We start from the raw sequence: 22259 nt of genomic DNA, 5'->3' as shown, positions 1-22259 counted from the left end.
TTCACACTGGGCCAACAAAATAATATGACCATGAGGTGGTGTGTGCTGCTCATACAGGAGATACACTGCTGGGCGCCTCTTTTTTAGGCCTGAATTGTATTTTTTATAATTCCAGTTTCTATTTCTACTCTCTTTGCTATGAGTATGGCGTATATATGACGAATATAGTAATATAACTGTTATAACGGATTGAAAAAGCGCTTCCGCCTCCAATATGGCTCCACTCAGCTGTCTTACCTAGTATTTTTTTATGTAGCCACAACCAACATGGCGACTGTAGATCACGCGGCACATCTCGCGATAGCTGATGGCCGGAAGCAGCTGTGCCGCTGAGCTGATGCTGCGGCTGCTGGAGCTGCCGGGACGTGATACCAGGTAACGCCTTGTCCTGCAGCCCGAGCACCAGGGGGAGAACTACAAGTCCCAGAGCAGCAGCAAAGCACATGGGGAGAGTGCGGCTAATAGCAGAGGCGTAGTGCATGTATATATAATCATAACACAGGCTGCTGGTGTCACACACAGTCATTATAGATACCCTCAATCTGTGTGCAATAATTACTGTATTATCACTGGTGTTGGTACAACAATGTAACACATAATATCACACCAATACATGTATAGCTATGTCTGCCTATATAGTATAACTTGTATGTAGTAAACTATATGTATATAACATAATGTAATAATAATAATAATAATTTTATTCATTTATATAGCGCTATTAATTCCACAGCGCTTTACATACATTTGCAACACTGTCCCCATTGGGGCTCACAATCTAGAGTCCCTATCTGTATGTCTTTGGAGTGTATATGTATATGTGTATATGTATATGTATAATGTAACATGTATACAACACAAATATATAGTCTGGGTATATGTTTTAATATTTAGCATGTAATATATTAACATATATATCATATTATGAGCTATTATAAAATGCTCCTTTTAATATCGGGATTGCACAGCCATACTGATCAATATTGTCAAGGTAAGTTGACCAGCCTTGTCAGGTCTAATACTAGTTTGTATTGTAAAATCAGATGACTTATTTGCTGCAATTTTTTTTTTAACTCCCTTATATAGCGCCATTAATTCCAGAGCGCTTTACAGGCGTGATAGTCGCTGTCCCCATTGGAGCTCACAATCTAGATTCCCTATCAGTATGTCGTTGGCTATCATACATATAATGTTATACATGTGTATTATATACAATCTGCTTTTCTGATGGACACCAGGACAACTGATCCCTAAAATGAAGAGCTGCATCACTACTTAAAGGGATTGTTCAAAAAGGAAAAAAAAAATAAAAATATACAAATGTGTGATTATTAGTAAGTTAGACCACTTCTAATATGGTTTTATTGGTAGAGGATCGCTTTGGGTCTTGTGCTTTGCAGCTCTACTTCCACCCATGTGCTCGATTGTAGGACAGCGTTACTTGTCTTGGCTCATATCCAGAGCTGTGAGGGTACTCTGGCTGACTACTCACTTCTAAAGCTAAACCAGCCCCCTTTTGTACCAGGGTCAAGGAGTAGACAGGGCTGGCCTAGCCATTGAAGTGAGTAGTCAGCCAGCACCTTCACACACAGCTCTAATGATGGTGCCGACACCGGAGACAATGACCTGCGCTGAGTACAAGTCAGGTGGAGCTGCCAGGACCCGACCCGGAGGTGACACCCTAGGGTCAGTGCCTGATCAGTAAATTATAGCATATTCTAAAAATCTGCTATCACTTTCCTTGATGGAAACAACATTTCTATAGGTTTATCCCTTAGGGGATCAGAAATGCCCCCTAGTAAGTCTATCCTGCAGACCCTGTCAGTCCTTAATCTGTTTTATACACTTTTTTTTTTTTTTTTATCTCCGTGCCTCCCGAGTGAGTGGGGTCTGTTTGCCTTGATTCCCCCATTACTGCCCTCTCCCCTCTTTTCTTTTATGTTTGGGCACTGAAACATGAAGGCTGGGGCTATGCTGCGATTTTTGGTTCGCTCCATCGCAGCACAATACATATGAATGAGGTCTCATTGCGAGCAAGTCGCAAGAAGACAAAACTTTTTTTTTTGTGACTTGCTTGTTGCTGGACCCTCGAGGTTGCAATGTGACCCCATTTACTTGTATTGTGCTGGATGTTGGAAGAACACCGAGCCAACCTAGGTTGTGTGACCATTGTCACGGCCAAAGTCGCTGTGTAGCTAGTCTTAGTGGTAAGCTGCAGCTGCATCCCCCTCCTCTCCCCTTGTGTATAGCATTTTTGGTTCAGTGATACCCAATATAATGCAATGTGCTTGTTTCCTACAGACCATGGACAATGCGATCATCGAGCACAGCGTCAAAGTCCTCCAAGCTCTTAATAAGCAAAGGGAAGATGGCCGATACTGTGACGCCACACTGGTCATAGGCAGTCTCCAGTTTAAAGCCCACTGGAGCATACTGGCTTGCAGCAGCCACTTCTTTCAGAACCTTTATGGAGATGGGGGCTCCCCCAGCATCCTCCTCCATGAACGCTTCTCTGAGGTCATCAGTCTTCTCCTGGACTTCCTATATACTGGAGAGTTGGATCTATCACAGCTCAATGTGGAGAAAGTTCTCCTTGCATCGAAGGAACTTGCCATCTTTGAAGCGGTCGAGGCCTGTGAGAGGTTCCAGACAAAATGCTTCCAAAGTGAACAGTTTTTTCAAGAGTCCGATACAATGGAGACGCTAAATGGACACCTGAAGGAGGCGGAGGAGTCTGACGGGGAGGAGGCCTTAAAGGGCATTTCTGAGCTCAGCAATGTCCTTGCCGATACTGAAGTCCCCTCTGGACAAAATAATGTTCAGGACGGTGGTTTGTCCCTGTTGCAGGAGACTGTGGAGACCTCTCCACCCTCCCCGTTCCAGGAAAATGTCTTGAAGAATCCAGATATCGGCCCAGACCCTCTGGAAAGCAGAGAATTTAAGCGACCGAAAAGAGGACAAAAGAGTGTACAGTGCATCAGCGGAGACGGGGGCTGCATGACCGTAGTATGGATTTCCTTCATATGTGCAAAAGATTAGAAATGCTTACTTACACTGCTTTGCTAAAATATTCAACTCCCTTGAATTTTTCAACCTTTTCCCACATTTCAGGCTTCAAACATAAAGATAAAAATGTTAATGTTCTGGTGAAGAATCAACAACAAGTGGACACAATTGTGAAGTTGAACAATATTTATTGCTTATTTTAAACTTTTGTAAAAAAATAACTGAAAATTGGGGCGTGCAATATTATTCATCCCCTTTAAGTTAATACTTTGTAGCGCCACCTTTTGCTGTGATTACAGCTGTAGTCGCTTGGGGAATGTGTCTATCAGTTTTACACATCGAGAGACTGAAATTCTTGACCGTTCTTCCTTTGTAAACAGCTGGCGCTGAGTGAGGGTGGATGGAGGCGTTTGTGAACAGCAGTTTTCAGCTCTTTCCACAGATTCTCGATTGGGTTCAGGTCTGGACTGTGACTTGGCCATTCTAACACCTGGATACGTTTATTTGTGAACCATTCCATTGTAGATTTTGCTTTATGTTTGGGATCATTGTCTTGTTGGAAGACAAATCTCCGTCCCAGTCTCTGGTCTTTTGCAGACTCCAACAGGTTTTCTTCAAGAATGGTCCTGTATTTGGCTCCATCCATCTTCCCATCAATTTTAACCATCTTCCCTGTCCCTGGTGAAGAAAAGCAGGCCCAAACCATGATTCTGCCACCACTATGTTTGACAGTGGGGATGGTGTGTTCAGGGTGATGAGCTGTGTTGCTTTTACGGCAAACATATCATTTGGCATTGTGCCCAAAAAGTTTGATTTTGGTTTCATCGGACCAGAGCACCTTCTTCCACATGTTTGGTGTCTCCCAGGTGGCTTGTGGCAAATTTTAAACATCACTTTTTATGGTTATCTTTGAGAAATGGCTTTTTCCTTGCCACTCTTCCATAAAGGCCAGATTTGTGCAGTGTATGACTGATTGTTGTCCTATGGACAGACTCTCCCACCTCAGCTGTAGATCTCTGCAGTTCCTCCAGAGTGATCATGGGCCTCTTGGCTGCATCTCTGATCAGTCTTCTCCTTGTTTGAGATGAAAGTTTGGATGGACGGCCGAGTCTTGGTAGATTTGCAGTGGTATGATACTCCTTCCATTTCAATATGATCACTTGCACAGTGCTCCTTGGCATGTTTAAAGTTTTGGAAATCTTTTTGTAACCAAATCCGGCTTTAAACTTCCCAACAACAGTATCACAAACCTGCCTGTTGTGTTCCTTGGTCTTCATGATGCTATCTGCGCTTTAAACAGAACACTGAGACTATCACAGAGCAGGGGCATTTATACGGAGACTTGATTACACACAGGGGATTATATTTATCTTCATCAGTCATTTAGGACAACATTGGATCATTCAGAGATCCTCAATCAACTTCTGGAGTGAGTTTGCTGCACTGAAAGTAAAGGGGATGAATATTATTGCACGCCCCAATTTTCAGTTTTTTTTTTATTTTTTGCAAAAGTTTAAAGTAAGCAATAAATATTGTTCACCTTCACAATTGTGTCCCCCTTGTTGTTGATTCTTCACCATAACATTTACATTTTTTATCTTTTATGTTTGAAGCCTAAAATGTGGGAAAAGGTTGAAAGATTCAAGGGGCCCGAATACTTTTGCAAGGCATTGTAGCTTTTAATTTAGTTTTTCACTAAATTAACAATCTCTGCTTCCCATCAGTGAATAGCAATATTTTTTTAGAGGCTGAAAATCTGTAAAAATGTAATACTTATCACAACTGAGGCTTGTTGCGCATTAGCCATATGGATAGGTAAGCCAGCCTCCTCTCACATCAACGCATAGACAGAATGGGGCTGGCTTACCGTCAGCTAGACCCCCCCCCCCACTCATATCACAGATACAAGAGACGTGGTCTTGTGTCGGGCACAAATCAGAAGTGGAGCTGCTTGCTGAACCTGCAGCGAGAAGTGATCTCGGGCCTCGATCAGTACATGATGGCATTTCCCGGTTCCAAAAAAAAAAGATTCCAAATATTGTCACTTGGTTTGGGGGGTCGGGGGGGGTAAAGCGATAAAAAAAAAAAAGAGGACATAAGATTGAGATATCTTAGTGCAAATAGAGAGGCTGCATGATGCTAGTATGGTACAGAAAAAAAAATTCAACCAAAAAGACGTGATAACAGTTCTGCAGTTATATTAATTGTTATAATGTATCAGTCTGGACTGCTCGCTAAGACACATGATCATCCCTGATTTAAATTGCTCTCTTAAAGAGACTATGCCGTCAGGTTTTTGCTATGTAAGCTGAGAGCATCATGATGTAGGGGCAGAGACCCTGATTCCAGCGATGTGTCACTTAGGTTACTGGGTGCAGCAGATGTGATATAATCAGTTTTGTTTTCTGCAGATCTATCAGTTCTCTTAATGCTGTGCCCTGGAAAACTCCACCCACTCCACTGATTGGCAGCTTTCTGTGTACCATGTATATTGACATAAAGCTGCTAATTAAAATGAGCGGACCCGTGAAATATAGGCTCACCGGGTTCAGCTGGACTTTAGATAAAGCTCAGTTTGGGACCTGGACTTTAACAGAACCAACAGGAAGTTACTGATTAGGCAGTTTGGGTCTCTGCCCACAGGCAGCCAGCCATAAACAGAGCACTTTCGGGCGAGGGTGGGCCTTTTATTTGCGGGGGTGCACACTATATCCGCTAACGCTGTTGTTATCCCACCCAGTGCAAACCGTTCAAACTCCAAGCAGCTCACAATGGGCTGAGCAGCAAGTGTATCCAAGCACAGCGCTACTCAATTGAATGCTCAGCATCTAAACCCAAACACTGATGTTTTTTACTAAAAAAAAAAAAAGTGTTCAGTATGAACCCTGAACTTAACTCTTCAGGTTTGCTCGTCTCTGCTGCTAATCAGTGGTAGGGGCATGCTTGGACCAGTAGCCCACGAGACAACTAGTCCTCTAGTGATAATCAGCTGTTTAAAAAAACACTGATTTTATTGAAAAAGCCAAAACCTAGCCCAGTAAGTGAGACATCGCTGAAATCAGGGTCTCTGACCCTACATCATGCTTCTCTAAGATTACATAGCAAAAATCAGCCGACAAATTCCCTTTACAGTTTTACTGTACCAGTGCAGTACAAATGTATTAGCCGGGAGTCTAATTTTTTTAGAACTGTAATTTTCAACCAAGGTTTCTAAGGCTCTGTCTGCACTTTGCAAAAGCAAAGTACGTACAGCAAATCTGATTTGTCATATGCTTTGTTGGAGAAGAAAAGACATGCAGTTTTTGGTCACAGATGCAGCAAAAGATGCAGCAAAAAATGCAGCGTGCGCATGGGGCCTAAGGCTATGTGCCCACGGGACTATGTACCCGCGGATTTTGCTACGAAAAACCTGAGGATTTATTTGGATTTCTTTTTCGCTCCTAATTGGGAGACCCAGACAATTGGGTGTATAGCTACTGCCTCCGGAGGCCGCACAAAGTACTACACTTAAAAGTGTAAGGCCCCTCCCCTTCTGGCTATACACCCTCCCGTAGGAGTACGGATTCCTCAGTTTTAGCTTTGTGCGAAGGAGGTCACACACGCACGCATAGCTCCATTGTTTTTAGTCAGCAGCAGCTGCTGACTATGTCGGATGGAAGAAAAGAGGGCCCATACAGGGCCCCCAGCATGCTCCCTTCTCACCCCACTGTATGTCGGAGGTGTTTGTAAGGTTGAGGTACCCATTGCGGGTACGGAGGCTGGAGCCCACATGCTGATTCCTTCCCCATCCCTTTTTACAGGGCTCTGGGTGAAGTGGGATTTACTGGTCTCCAGGCACTGAGACCGTGCTCCATCTACAGCCCCTGGAGAAGATGCTGGATTGGAGCGGAGTACATCAGGGACATGGCCCTGCTTCCTCAAGGTACTCTGTGTCCCCGTGCATTTCGCGCTCACACCGCAGCATGCTGGGTGTTGTAGTGCGCCGGGGACATCAGCGCTGCGGCGCTTGTGCCATGGCCTCATTTCAGCTTCGCTGAAGCGGGCACACTTTTGGGGAACGGTCGCGCCGGCCGCTGGGACTGCGGCGCGGCTGGCACTTGTGGTGCGCCGGGGACTTCAGCGCGGGCCGCGCTTTTACGGCGGCCGCGCTGATAACTCGAGTCCCCGGCTTTTGCGGCCTGGTTCCGTTCGTTCCCGCCCCCAGACCTACCAGTCAGGAGAGGGGCGGGACGCTGGTCAGTGCATCAGCGCTGAGGGCTGGAGTCGTTTTTACATACTCCAGCCCTCACAATAGGCACAGAGGGGACACTGTTTCCCGCACTTTTGTTTGGGAACTCCCACGGGCCGCTCCTCTCCACAGACGCCGGCAGCCATTCCTGCTGACACGCTGAGCTGCAGAGGGGAGCCGGGGAGACCCAGACAAGGAATTCTGCGCCTCTTACCCGCTATTCAGCGGGCGGTAAGCAGCCCTCAGGGCTCACCCCCTCTTGTGCCAGTAGTAATCTTAGTATTTTGTTCCTGCAAATACTTTGTACTGCATAGCGCTGGTCGCCTTTTGGCTATAGACTCTCTCACATTGCAGAGAGCCAACAGCATGTCGTCCACAAAACGCAAGGGTGCCAAGGCACAGACATTATATGCTTCCTGTACCGCATGTGGGACTTTTCTACCGGCAGGCTCCAATGACCCCCATTGTGTGCAGTGCTCGGCCCCTGTGGCACTTGCACAGCCGGGACCTCTGCTGGACGTGACCCAGGGTGTACCACCTGTGAATGCTGTCCAAGTGACAGGAACTGAGTTTACAGCTTTTGCTGACAGAATGTCTCTCACTATGTCACAAATTCTTGACACATTGCGGGCTAGGCCTGTACTTCAGGCCACGGACACTGTGCAATCATTGCCCCCTGGTCCCCCTCAGCTGAATTACTTCCAAGCTCCGGGACGGGCACATACACCTCAGGGTGAAGACTCTGACTCGGACGATGGTCCCAGGCAACCTAAGCGGGCTCGCTATGAGGGGCCTTCACATTCATCTCAATGGTCAGGATCCCAGCGAGATGAATCTATGGGTGATGAGGCGGACGTAACTGATCAGGATTCTGATCCTGGGACCGCTCTCAATCTAGATACACCAGATGGTGACGCCATAGTTAATGATCTTATAGCATCCATCAATAAGATGTTAAATATTTCTCCACCAGCTCCTCTTGTAGAGGAGTCAGCTTCGCAGCACGAGAGAATCCATTTCAGATATCCCAAGCGTACATTAAGCACTTTTCTGGACCACGCTGACTTTAGAGACGCAATCCAGAAACCCCACGCTTATCCGGAAAGGCGTTTTTCTAAACGGCTTAAAGATACACGCTATCCTTTTCCCCCTGAGGTGGTCAAGGGTTGGACCCAGTGTCCAAAAGTGGATCCTCCAATTTCCAGGCTTGCAGCTAGATCCTTGGTTGCAGTTGAAGATGGAGCGGCACTTAAAGATGCCACTGACAGGCAGATGGAGCTCTGGCTGAAATCCATCTATGAAGCTATTGGAGCGTCGTTAGCGCCATCTTTTGCTGCCGTATGGGCACTCCAAGCTATCTCAGCCGGGCTTGTGCAAGTCGACTCAGTCACACGTGCATTTGCCCCGCAGGTAGCACCATTGACCTCGCAAATGGCGGCATTCGCGTCGTACGCGATTAATGCTGTTCTTGACGCTACAAGCCGTACGGCAGTGGCGTCAGCCAACTCCGTTGTTTTGCGTAGGGCCCTGTGGTTGAGACATTGGAAGGCAGATTCTCATTCCAAGAAGTGCTTAACCAATTTGCCTTTTTCTCGTGACCGATTGTTTGGAGAGCGTTTGGATGAAATCATCAAACACTCCAAGGGTAAGGACTCATCCTTACCGCAACACAGACAAAACAAACCCCAACAGAGGAGGGGTCAGTCTGGTTATCGGTCCTTTCGAGGACCGGGCAGGTCCCAATTTTCCTCGTCAAAAAAGACTCAAAAAGATCAGAGACGCTCAGATTCTTGGAGGTCTCAGTCACGCCCAAAAAAGACAGCCGGAGGAACCGTTGCCAAGACGGCGTCCTCATGACTTGCAGTCTCCGATTCCCACACCCTCGGTCGGTGGGAGGCTTTCCCACTTTGGCGACATTTGGCTGTCACGCGTCAAAGACCGTTGGGTGAGGGATATTCTGTCTCACGGGTACAGGATAGAGTTCAGTTCTCGTCCGCCAACTCGTTTCTTCAGAACTTCTCCACCACCAGACCGAGCCGATGCTCTGTTGCAGGCGGTGGCCGCTCTAAAGGCGGAAGGAGTGGTGACCTCCGTCCCTCTTCAGGAACAAGGTCACGGTTTTTACTCCAATCTGTTTGTGGTCCCAAAAAAGGACGGATCGTATCGACCCGTCCTGGATCTAAAGTTGCTCAACAGACACGTAAAAGTCAGGAGGTTCCGGATGGAATCCCTACGCTCCGTCATAGCCTCAATGTCTCAAGGAGATTTTCTAGCATCAATAGACATCAAAGATGCGTATCTCCACGTGCCGATTGCGCCAGAGCATCAGCGTTTCCTACGCTTCGTCATACACGACGAACACCTGCAGTTCGTAGCGTTACCTTTCGGTCTGGCAACAGCCCCCCGGGTCTTCACCAAGGTCATGGCAGCAGTAGTAGCTGTCCTGCACTCGCAAGGTCACTCGGTCATCCCGTATCTAGACGACCTGCTTATAAAGGCACCCTCTCAAGAGGCATGCCAACACAGTCTGAAAGTGGCACTAGACACTCTCCAGAGTTTCGGGTGGATTATCAACTTTCCAAAGTCTCATCTAACCCCGACCCAATCACTGACTTATCTTGGCATGGAGTTTCATACTCTCTCAGCGATAGTGAAGCTTCCACTGGACAAGCAGTGTTCGCTGCGGACAGGAGTGCAATCTCTCCTTCAGAGCCAGTCGCACTCACTGAGGCGCCTCATGCATTTCCTAGGAAAGATGGTAGCAGCAATGGAGGCGGTCCCGTTCGCGCAGTTTCATCTGCGCCCTCTACAATGGGACATTCTACGCCAATGGGATGGGAAATCGACGTCCCTCGACAGGACTGTCTCCCTCTCTCAGACTGCCAAGGACTCTCTGCGTTGGTGGCTTCTCCCCACCTCATTGTCACAGGGAAAGTCGTTCCTACCCCCATCCTGGGCAGTGGTCACGACGGATGCGAGCCTATCAGGGTGGGGAGCGGTGTTTCTCCACCACAGGGCTCAGGGGACGTGGACTCAGGAAGAGTCCACCCTGCAGATCAATGTTCTGGAAATCAGAGCAATCTATCTTGCTCTGCGAGCCTTCCAACAATGGCTGGAAGGCAAGCAGATTCGGATTCAGTCGGACAATTCCACGGCGGTGGCGTACATCAACCACCAAGGGGGAACACGCAGTCGCCAAGCCTTTCAAGAAGTCCGGCGGATTTTGACGTGGGTGGAAAGCAAAGCGTCCACCATATCCGCAGTTCACATCCCAGGCGTGGAAAACTGGGAAGCAGACTTTCTCAGTCGCCAGGGCATGGACGCAGGGGAATGGTCCCTTCACCCGGACGTGTTTCAGCAGATCTGTTGCCGCTGGGGGACGCCGGACGTCGATCTGATGGCGTCACGGCACAACAACAAGGTCCCAGTTTTCATGGCACGGTCTCACGATCACCGAGCGCTGGCGGCAGACGCCTTGGTTCAGGATTGGTCGCAATTCCGACTACCCTATGTGTTCCCACCTCTAGCATTGTTGCCCAGAGTTCTCCGGAAAATCAGGTCCGACTGCCATCGAGCCATTCTCGTCGCTCCAGACTGGCCAAGAAGGTCGTGGTACCCGGATCTGTGGCATCTCACGGTAGGCCAACCATGGGCACTACCAGACCGTCCAGATTTGCTGTCTCAAGGGCCGTTTTTCCATCTGAATTCTGCGGCCCTGAACCTGACTGTGTGGCCATTGAGTCCTGGATCCTAGCGGCCTCAGGTTTATCTCATGAAGTAGTTGCCACGATGAGACAGGCTAGAAAACCATCCTCAGCTAAGATCTATCACAGAACGTGGAAGATATTCTTAGCTTGGTGCTCGGCTCAGAGGGTTTCTCCCTGGCCATTTGCATTGCCAATTTTTCTTTCCTTTCTGCAGTCTGGGTTGGAAAAAGGTTTGTCGCTTAGCTCTCTTAAGGGTCAAGTCTCCGCGCTATCCGTATTCTTTCAGAAGCGCTTGGCACGGCTTTCTAAAGTACGCACGTTTCTCCAAGGAGTTTGTCATATCGTTCCTCCTTACAGACGGCCATTGGAACCCTGGGATCTAAACAAGGTTCTCATTACTCTCCAGAAGCCGCCTTTCGAGCCTTTGAAAGAGGTTTCCCTTTCTCGGCTTTCACAAAAAGTGGTTTTTCTTGTGGCGGTCACGTCTCTTCGTAGAGTGTCCGAGCTAGCGGCGTTATCTTGCAAATCTCCCTTCCTGGTGTTTCACCAAGACAAGGTAGTACTGCGTCCAATTCCAGAGTTTTCTCCCAAGGTGGTTTCTTCCTTTCATCTCAATCAGGATATCACTTTGCCATCTTTGTGTCCGCATCCAGTTCACCAATTTGAAAAAGGTTTACATCTGTTGGACCTGGTGAGAGCACTCAGGATTTACATTTCTCGCACGGCGCCTATGCGCCGTTCTGATGCGCTCTTTGTCCTAGTCGCTGGTCAGCATAAGGGATCGCAAGCTTCCAAATCCACCCTGGCGCGGTGGATCAAGGAACCAATTCTTCACACATACCGTTCTGCTGGGCTTCCGATTCCATCTGGACTGAAGGCCCATTCTACCAGAGCCGTGGGTGCGTCCTGGGCATTGCGGCATCAGGCTACGGCTCAGCAGGTGTGCCAGGCGGCTACCTGGTCGAGTCTGCACACGTTTACCAAACACTATCAAGTGCATACCTACGCTTCGGCAGATGCCAGCCTAGGTAGACAGGTCCTTCAGGCGGCGGTGGCCCACCTGTAGGAAAGGGCTGCCTGACAGCCCGATCACGAGGTATCTTTTTACCCACCCAGGGACTGCTTTTGGACGTCCCAATTGTCTGGGTCTCCCAATTAGGAGCGAAAAAGAAGAAGGGAATTTTGTTTACTTACCGTAAATTCCTTTTCTTCTAGCTCCAATTGGGAGACCCAGCACCCGCCCTATTGTTCTTAGGGTTTCGTTTTTCGGGTGCACATGTTGTTCATGTTGTTTCTTAAGTTCTCCGATCTTGTTATCGGATTGAATTTGTTTTTTGAAACTGTTATTGGCTTTCCTCCTTCTTGCTTTGGTACTAAAACTGAGGAATCCGTACTCCTACGGGAGGGTGTATAGCCAGAAGGGGAGGGGCCTTACAGTTTTAAGTGTAGTACTTTGTGCGGCCTCCGGAGGCAGTAGCTATACACCCAATTGTCTGGGTCTCCCAATTGGAGCTAGAAGAAAAGGAATTTACGGTAAGTAAACAAAATTCCCTTCTTTCTAGATAAATCCGCAGGTTTTAGCAAGTACAGACACTCCCCATGTTATCCTATGGGACATGGGGAGTGCTGTATCCATGCTGCGGTATGTGCGGCTGCGGAATATGCTGCGGATGTACCGCAGCCGCACGTAACTGCATGTCAATTATTCCTGCGGAAATCCCGGCCCTCCATTATGGAGATAGAGGCCAGGACTTCCGCAGGTAAGTCGCATCAATGTCCGCAGGTTTTCCGCAGATAATTTGCTGGAATCCCACATCTGTGTATGTATAGCTGCGGATTCCAGGGAGCTGCTGCTGGAAACCTGCGGAAATAACTGTAGATATATCCGCAGGTACAAGGTCCCATGGTCACATAGCCTTAGAACGTCAGGGTTTCCCCGAAAACAGAGAACACAAATTTGAGTTTTATGCCTCATTCACACATCTGTGTTTTACAGACCGGCTGCGAGGGTCCTGACCAGAACTTTACATGGCTCCGGAGGCCGCTGCCTACGTCCTTCCTAGGTGGTCGCAGTATGATAGGGGTAGCACACAGATTTCTGCCCACAGATGGTTTGGAAATAGGCAAAGTAAACAAGTCTTCGCCCTATTTTAAAATGCTTTACCCATTTCAGCACCGAGCTTCTTTGTGAGGAGAGGTTCCTTTCGAGAGAAGAGGTAATTCTGGTGAACCCCATAAACTAGGTTGAAAGTCACTGTCTTAGAAGATTGTGGAGACTGGTACATTGTAACAATATCTCAGCTGTCAGAAGTAATAGATCTGTACATGTTTATATCCTCTAAATGTAGAAAAGTTGTTTTTTTTTTTTTTTTTTTTTTTGTTTTCATTTACTGACAACAAGCAGAAATTGTGAAAACGGTGAGCAACCGGAACACACCATATGAGCAGAATCGGCTTACTGCTAACGAGGTGCTGTCTTTCCTGTTGTAGTGGGATTTGGAGGTGGACCAGATCCATGACGTCATAACGGAGGGCGCAGATTACCTTCACGATGATCTGGACGAAGATTACGTCCTAGAGAAGAAGACCCTGAACCCCAAGAAGAGGAACGCCTTGCCCAAGAAGATTTTCTCCTCTGCTAATGAGTTCTCGCAGGATATCGGAGATCTGAAGAGCAAGAAAACCGCCAACAGTCCGGTGGAGTGTCCCATATGTCACAAGAAATTTCTAAGCAAATATTATCTGAAAGTCCATAACAGGTAAATTGGAGACATCAGGAGCAGCAGCGAGGGCCTCAAGATGCTGCCTCACTGCTTCGCATCGTGGGACCCACCGACTGCTGACATCATGTTTTTGTTTTAAAGAAATTATCTTTGATCCATATGTATATTCCTGCAGGACGCACACAGGAGAGAAGCCGTTCGAATGTCAAAAGTGCAGGAAATGTTACTTCAGGAAGGAGAACTTGGTGGAGCATCAGGCCCGAAATTGTATGAGCCGAACAGAGCAGGTAATTCCGGGCGAGCGCTGCTCTGAAGGAGGAGAATCTGTGCAGGGTCAAACCTTAATGCCATTGCATTAGAGCTTACATAATTATAACCCGCAGTGACAGTGATGTGCCCGTTCTATCACCAACAGCAGATATCCCACATTAAAGGGAATCTGTCAGCAGGTTTTTGCTATGTAATCTGACAGCAGAGTGTTGTAGGGACAAAGTTCCCGATTCCAGTGATGTATCACTTGGTTTACTGGGAGCAGCAATTGTAAAATCAGATTTCTTTGCAACAGAGCTCAGAATATCTTATAACACCACAACACTGATTAGCAGCTTTCTGTGTACACTGTACATTAATTGCTGCTAATCAATGGTAGGAGTGTAGTTGGACCAGGAGACACAAGGCACCTAATCCAGTAGTGATAATCTTCTGCTGATAAAATATTGATTTTATTGAAACTACAGCACATAGTCTGTACAAGAGATACATCACTAGAATCAGCGTTTTGGCCACTACATTATGCTAGTATCATATTACAAAGCAAAAACCTGCTGACAGATTCTCTTTAAGGCCGGATTCACACTTGCGAGTGACTCGCATCGCATCATACAGCATGGCCGCAGACTCTCCTGAGAGGAGCCGGTCAGCTATATGTATTTCTATGCAATTGAGATGCTCCTGTCCGAACAGTGGCCGGCCGTGGCGGGTGATGCGATGCGAGACTCGCGCAAGTGCGACTCTGGTCATATGGGTTGGAGGGTGATGATGCCAAACCTGGTTGTTCAACCTTTTAGATGCCATGGTTCGTAGTGACCACTGCACCTAAAGATATATAAATACTGTGAGAGAACTTTCTGTATTACTTCTAGCCCCCCACTCTCCCAATAACCTCGGCAACATGATCCCAAGTTGCTGATGGGTTCCAATGCAACCAGAAGCACAAGAATGACCCTCTGGGGCTGCCATGAGCAAGTCTACCCCAGCTTTTCCCTAATGGGCAATAATACATTGGGATTCTGGTCCCGGCATTACTGTAAATGTAAATAAATTTAAAAACAATAAAATTCATGCCAACCAATCATATGCAAAGTCCTGATCCAGATTCTGGCTCTTACTAGGGCATATCATTTATCAAAATAGTCATCACGCAACTGCAAAAAAAAAATAGGTTTTGTTTTAGAACTTTTTTCACCCAATTAAAAATAATTGTTTTAATTTAAAAAATATTTCATATTTTTACTTTTTTATTTTTTTCCCCCAACACACAATAGGAAGCAAATGGTATTTATAAAAATAAGTGTGTGTGTGGGCTTAAATACTTATATAAATATTATGTTTACTTAAGCCTTTTTGTCACAAAATTTAATGGATAAAATCACTATAACATAGACAAGAAAAATAAACTCTAAACACCTAACCTGAAGATGATGCTTGTTTGCATCAGTAAGTAGCAAAATTACCTTAATTGACACCCCTAACAAGGAGTAAATACGAAATAGCTAAGGGGTGAACACAAAATCCTTAAAGAAAAAGACCTAAAATATAACTTTTTAATAAGTGTACTTAAAAAATGACGAAGTCCCTTAGTAAAAACGTGTCCCGTAAAAACGGAAAACACACAATCCACAAAGCCACCAAGCTCAAATGGGCTAGGGAAGTGTGTCAGGCACATAAGACAAAAACATCCCAAATATCCAGACAAACTCAGAGGATATTAGACCCCAAAACACCTACCAAAGGAAACCGCCTTATAGTCAGGTGATTGGGTTTCATTTCTTGGGACTATAATATCGGTACTAGACCCTCCTAATAGTAAAGGATCCTACCCTCCTCACAATTGAGTGGGTCCCAACAAATAAAGGAACGGTCTTACCATATTCAGATGGGCATAAATAGGTTACAAGCCAAGGCTCAATTCATTGGTTACCATCTAGTGGTGTCATAAATACAAATAGCGCCTTATTTGTGCTTGTTAGCAACTGCAGAACAAATGCATCCTCCCAACGCGTTTCATATTAGATACTCTTCATAGGAGTCTTCTTAAATGATGCTCTGCATCCCATCATTATTTTGATGAACCGTAAATTAATTGCCCCAGTGGACTATAAGCCCCAAGTCCAATAATAATGAACACATATAGGTCGGTACATAATCCAGGCATACTCACCAAACACGTCCATCATAACCGGACTCAAACAACGTGTGCCGTGCTGTCAGCTATGGGCAGCGCCATTTTATACACCTCGCACATGCGCAGTGTGCCAGATCACGTTGGTGACGTTTTCACTAGGGATTCCCGTTCCCGGAAGTGGCACGTCACCTAAAGGAATGCCGACAGCGTCATCAAAGATGCGCCGCCCACATCATCCTATGACAAATCACAGGGTGCCTGGAACGCAAGCTACCCGCAGAAGATGTAAAAAAATCTTCTCACTGACCGTTGTAGTAGCGTTCCAGCATAAGCTCCAAAGGCCATTATTACACCAGGTTATAAAACCACCGGTGTTGGTAAATATAAATAACCTACACAATGTACGGCTAAATCCTCATTGATTATCGTATCCAAATTACAGCAATGGTATCAGAGACATAGTTAAATTAACAAAAAGCGATTCCCAAAAAGGAACATTAGAGGCCAAAACTTTCCACCAATACAACTTTCCACCAATGATCAATAGGAAAGACATCAGGAGAGGCCCTATAAATAAATAGACATTATAATGAATACTGACTAATCAGAGGGAGCAGACCAACATGACATATCCAAAGACCATACCAGACTATAGGGACACACCATAACCTCTATCAAAACCCCATAGATCACAGAGGGGTTAAGCATTCCTTTAGAAATAGAAGAGAAAAGAAAACTAGTTCCCACTACACCATGACCCTAAACACTAATGACCTCACCCTACCTAAACCGCGGAGGTTGGCACCCTAAAAAACCTACGCCAGTGGCGCCCCCACTCGTCGTCGGCTGTCCTTCCTAAACACACCCTATCCACTAAAGTGCATCTAAGAAGGAGGTAAAAGAGAGGAGTTCATTCAGACCGACGGGCTAATGTGTTAAGGTTATAAATCCAAAAGCACTCTTTTTGCAGGATTTTTTTGTCCCAATCCCCCCCCTCCTTTGAGGAGGTCTAATATGGTCTATCCCCATTATTTTTTTACATTTTTCATTGCCTCCATGGAAATTATTGACATGTCTTGCCACTGGTGTGTCATTGTTCTTCCTAATGTCATTCTTGTGTTCCCCAATTCTCTTCCTGATTTCCATAATGGTTTTTCCTACATACTGTTTTCCACAGCAGCAACTCGCCCTATAAATCACTCCTTTTTGTTTTACATGTAATCAGTGATCAAATCTCAAACTTTCTTCCATTAGTGGAGTTGGCAAACTCTTTGCCCTCCTCAACAAACTGGCAATTAACACAGTCATGGCACTTGTACCAACCCTTTACATTATTGGTAAGCCATGTTGGTCTGCTCTCCCTATAGTGGCTGTGCACCAGCCTATGTTTAAGGGATCTAGACTTGCGAAAAGTCATGGCAGGATGGTCAGGTAAGCATTTACTCAGAGCCGGGTCCATTTTGAGAATAGGCCAGTACTTCGCCAAAGTCCTTCTTAGATCCATCGCCCCATTATTGAAAGTGGTAACAAACCTCATGACATCACTATCACGTCTATGTTTGTACCTAGGATTCAATACATTAGTCCGATCCATTTTGCAAACAGTCAAAAGCTTTTTTCACTACTTTTTCGGAATAGCCCCTCTCCTTTAGCCTTTCCATAAGGTCCAAAGATTGTTCATTGAAACCTTTATCATCAGAACAATTACGTTTCATCCTTACAAACTGTCCTTTAGGGATTCCTTTTTTCAAAGAGCTCGGGTGTGCACTTTCCCACCTTAATAAAGAATTCGAAGATGTTTCCTTCCTAAAGGTGCTTGTAACCAGACGGCCATCAGAACCTCTCTCAACCAAAATATCCAAAAAGGCCAGTTTATCAGTATTCATCTCAAATGTAAATCGTAGGCCGATGTCTTTGTGATTCAGGGTGCCCACAAAGTTGCGAAAACCATCCTCCTGACCCTTCCAAATCACAAAGACATCGTCAATGTACCTGACCCATAATACAATGTCCTCAGTATCAAGATGTCCACCAAAAACAATCGTTTCCTCCCACCAGCCCAGGAGCAGATTTGCATACGATGGGGCACAGCAACTCCCCATCGCAGTGCCCCTGAGCTGGTGGAAGTACTTACCGTAAAAAGTAAACGCATTTTTAGTCAGACAAAAACGTAGTGCTTTCATGACAAACTCATTATGTCGAGTGAGGTGGCTGCCCCTAGTGTTCAAGTATTTCGTAGCTTCCAGACCTGCATCATGCAGAATAGATGGCCTCAACGTCAATGCTACAAAGTAGCATACCCTCTTCAAGAAAAACATATTCGATTTTTCGTAGAAAATCTGTTGAGCCGCCCAAATACGAGTTGAGATAAGTGACAAAAGGTCACAGGATCTTGTGGATATAGACACTCAACTTTTCGGTGAGGCTCCCCACTCCTTACACAATTTGGCGACCCTTTAAGGTATTTAACCCCTTATGGACCTTTGGCAGGGTATAAAATGTCACCTGTAACGGAAAGACTGGAAAGAGATAATCAAACTCATTTTTATCAATGATCTGATCACTTAGTGCTTTTTCCAACAATGTTTTCAACTCTTTTTTTGAAACCTGGGATCGGATTAGATGCTAATATTGCATAACACATTTCATCATTCAGTAGGTCCAAACAGATTTTCTTGTACGCCAGGGAGTCAATTACCACCACATTTTCCCCTTTGTCAGAGGGTTTTATCGTGATACTGGAGTCCCTTTCAAGTGTCTGCAAACTCGCCACCTGTGCTGTGGTGAGATTATATTTCACAGTCCCTGATTTAAATCCTTTATTAATGTCATCCGTTACATCTACTACATCCACCTCCGTAGTGTTAGGGGGCATCTTGCTACTCTTATTTTTGAGGGTTGTTTGCATCAGTAACCTTTTATTGTAATAGTGTGACTTAAATAGACAAGTCTCCATTGACTTGTGCACTTTCTATAGTTCCGGGTTTACATGTCACAGATTTTGATTTTACCCTCTTTCTTTTCTGGATACACCTATTAGTTGAGGCTTTTGAATATCTGATTTTTGGTTGTTTTTAGGTTTTTAACTGTCCTTCTTGCAATGAGGTTTTTAAAAGAAAGATGGAGTTGCGGTTACATATGGTGTCACACACAGGGGTGATGCCGTACAAGGTAAGCCACAGTATGATGTGGATAATGCATGTGAAAAATAATAAAATATTTCTGTGCCAACACAGGACACTGATGTTTGTATGCAAAATGGAATAATTCACTTCAATTACTATTTTTTCTTCTTTTTTTTCTGATTACAGCTGCTCTCTTTATCTATACTATTAGATACAGGACGGTTAAGGTGGTGACACACATAGCGACGCAGCAGCGATCACGACCAGCCATCTAACCTAATCAGGATCGCTGCTGCGTCGTTACATGGTCGCTGGTGAGCTGTCAAACAGGCAGATTTCACCAGTGACCAGCCAGCAGCGACGTGGAAGCGTAACGAAGGTAAATATCGGGTTACCAAGGAAAGCACTTCTCTTGGTTACACGATATTTACCTTAGTTACTAGCGTCCGCCGCTCTCACGCTGCCAGTGCCGGCTCCCTGTTCCCTGCACTCCTAGCCAGAGTACACATCAGGTTAATTACCCGATGTGTACTATGTGTACTCCAGCTACGTAAGCAGGGAGCTGGCACTGGCAGCGTGAGAGCGGAGGACGCTAGTAACTAAGTTAAATAAGTTAAATATCGGGTAACCAAGGAAAGGGCTTGTTGGTTACCCGATGTTTACCGTGGTTACAGCTTACCGCAGGCTGCCAGACGCCGGCTCCCTGCACGTTCAGTTCGTCGCTCTATCGCTGTCACACACAACGATGTGTGCTTCACAGCGGGAGAGCAACGAGCAAAAAATGAAGCAGGACATTCAGCCACGACCAGCGACCTCACAGCAGGGGCCAGCTCGTTGCTGGATGTCACACACAGCGACAGCGACGGGACGTCGCTGCTACGTCACAGAAAATGGTGACTTAGCAGCGACGTCGTTGTTGTCGTCGTCGCTATGTGTGACACCACCTTTAGGCAGGGATTAGCAATATGCACCCAGAACTGCTCGTGGTACTGGGAGCATATTGGACCTGACAGGTTCCCTTTTAAAGAGGACCAACCACCAGAATTTTCATAATATATATGTATGTATATATGTATGTATGTATGTATGTATGTATGTATGTATATATATATATATATATCTCTAAATCCAGTGCTATACTGGTGCTATCAGGCTGATTCTATACATAACTTTAGTTGTGAGATCGGATGTATAGTTTCTGAAATACAGGCAAGTAAAGTTTGTGAAATGCACTGTTATTTGATTGATAGCAGCTACAGAATATCTAATAGGTGGGTCTGGGTTTGCTGGTTATTCCCCGTCCCTGTCTGCTGCCTGTGCTTCCTTCCTCCCCCTTCAATAACAGAAGGGGGGGGCGGAAGGATAGGTAAACAGGGGCGGGAATAACTAGCATAACCCGACCCACCTATTAGATATTCTGTAGCTGCTATCAATCAAATAACAGTGCATTTCACAAACTTTACTTGGTGTGTTTTAGAAACTATACATCCGATCTCACAACTAAAGCTATGTATAGAATCAGCATGATAGCACCAGTATAGCACTGGCTTTAGATTATATAAGAAAATCCTGGTGGTTGATCCTCGGTAACCTCTTCTTAACATAAGACCTAGTAGAACATTCTGCATCGGATACCCCTGTATAGAATTGGGTTAGGAACTGAGCCTGCACTATACTGACTGCGTTATACAGCCTGCATCTGCACCTGTAACAGCTGTGACCAGTGTGTGCTCATTGTTGGCAGCCGGGGCCTGCTGAACATCCCCGCTGGCATCCTTTATCCTCCAGTGAAGCCTAGCGTATGGTATTGCAGCAGATAGAATATCCAATCAAAGGCTTGAACCTGCAGGTTCAATTCCCCTGAGGGGATTAACAATAAAGTAAGAAATGTTAGAGGTATTCCCATCTCCAAGATCCTATCCCAATATGCAGTAATTGTAATAATAATATTAGCAAATACTGTACCTCCAATTAGAAATGTAGTATAGTTCGCAGGATTAGATATGTCTCTTATCCCATGTTTAGTGCATTGCAAGACCTTAGGTATCCACGGTTATGACCACTAGCAACTAACTTTCGTCATATATGTGGTCATGACCATGGATACCTAAGCTGCAATGCCCTGCAAATGAGGTAAGACATAATGAATTGGAAGAACTATACTACATTTCTAATTGGAGGTATTTGCTATTATTATTAATAATAATAATAATAATATATTATTATTATTATTATTATTATTATTATTATTATTATTATTATTATTATTATTATTATTATCTACATATGGGGATAGGATCTTGGAGATGGGAATATCCCTTTAATGAAAGTTGTTTTTTTTTGTTTTTTTTTTTTTTAAATATAAAATTTCTGTATATATTATAGTGTATGTAAAACTTAAAAAATGTCAGAATTTAGTGTTTTATTTTATTCATCCCCACACCTTCCCCAAAATAAGCAACAATCAAAACAATGTTTGCAGCCAAAAATGGTATCAATAAAAACTTCCGTTCACCATGCAGTTAGCAAGCCTTCATATACCTCCGTTGTGGAAAAGTAAAAAGTTGCAGGACTCAAAAATCTACACAAACAAAACTTTTTATTTTATTTACAATATTAGGTTAAATAAAGTATATTATCTACCAATGTCCTTTTTTTGGGACTCCTAATCTTTTGCATCTAACAACTAAGATTTTATAATTGGGTCCAATTTTTTCTGTTGTGTTTGTAAAATGAATGTTTTCAAAACATGTCATTGTCATTTTTAATAGAATATTCTTCCACCCAGACAGCTTTCAGAACACATACCATATTTTTCGGACCATAAGACGCACTTTTTTTTCCCCCCAAATGTTGTGGGAAAGTGGTGGGTGCGTCTTATGGTCTGAATATAGGGCTGCGGGGAATGAGGGTGTTGTGGTGGAGCGGGTCATCGGCGGCACGAGCAGACTGTGGCAGCGCCTGCCGTGACCACGTGGGTCCGCTCATTACATTTGCACACCCATCCTCCCGCCCATCATCTCTCAGCGCTGAAGCCGGCGCTGACAGGTGGGTGGAATGATGGGC

At 45.2% G+C, this 22259-nt stretch overlaps 1 protein-coding gene across 1 annotated transcript in view; it reads left to right on the top strand.

Moving 5' to 3' along the window:
• Positions 1 to 311: 311 nt before the first annotated feature.
• ZBTB48 (zinc finger and BTB domain containing 48) overlaps positions 312 to 22259 on the top strand; it is a 42099-nt gene continuing 20151 nt past the window's right edge. Inside the window, exons 1-5 of the mRNA XM_075327707.1 lie at positions 312 to 375; positions 2302 to 3006; positions 13432 to 13700; positions 13840 to 13951; positions 19147 to 19239. Coding sequence (XP_075183822.1) covers positions 2305 to 3006; positions 13432 to 13700; positions 13840 to 13951; positions 19147 to 19239 — 1176 coding nt within the window. The 5' untranslated portion in view covers positions 312 to 375; positions 2302 to 2304. The remainder of the gene's footprint in view (positions 376 to 2301; positions 3007 to 13431; positions 13701 to 13839; positions 13952 to 19146; positions 19240 to 22259) is intronic.

Source organism: Anomaloglossus baeobatrachus, chromosome 11 (assembly GCF_048569485.1).
Source record: "Anomaloglossus baeobatrachus isolate aAnoBae1 chromosome 11, aAnoBae1.hap1, whole genome shotgun sequence".
Taxonomy (NCBI): Eukaryota; Metazoa; Chordata; class Amphibia; order Anura; family Aromobatidae; genus Anomaloglossus; species Anomaloglossus baeobatrachus.
The sequence above is the reverse complement of the archived record's forward strand: the minus strand, read 5'-3'. Positions and strand labels throughout refer to the sequence as shown.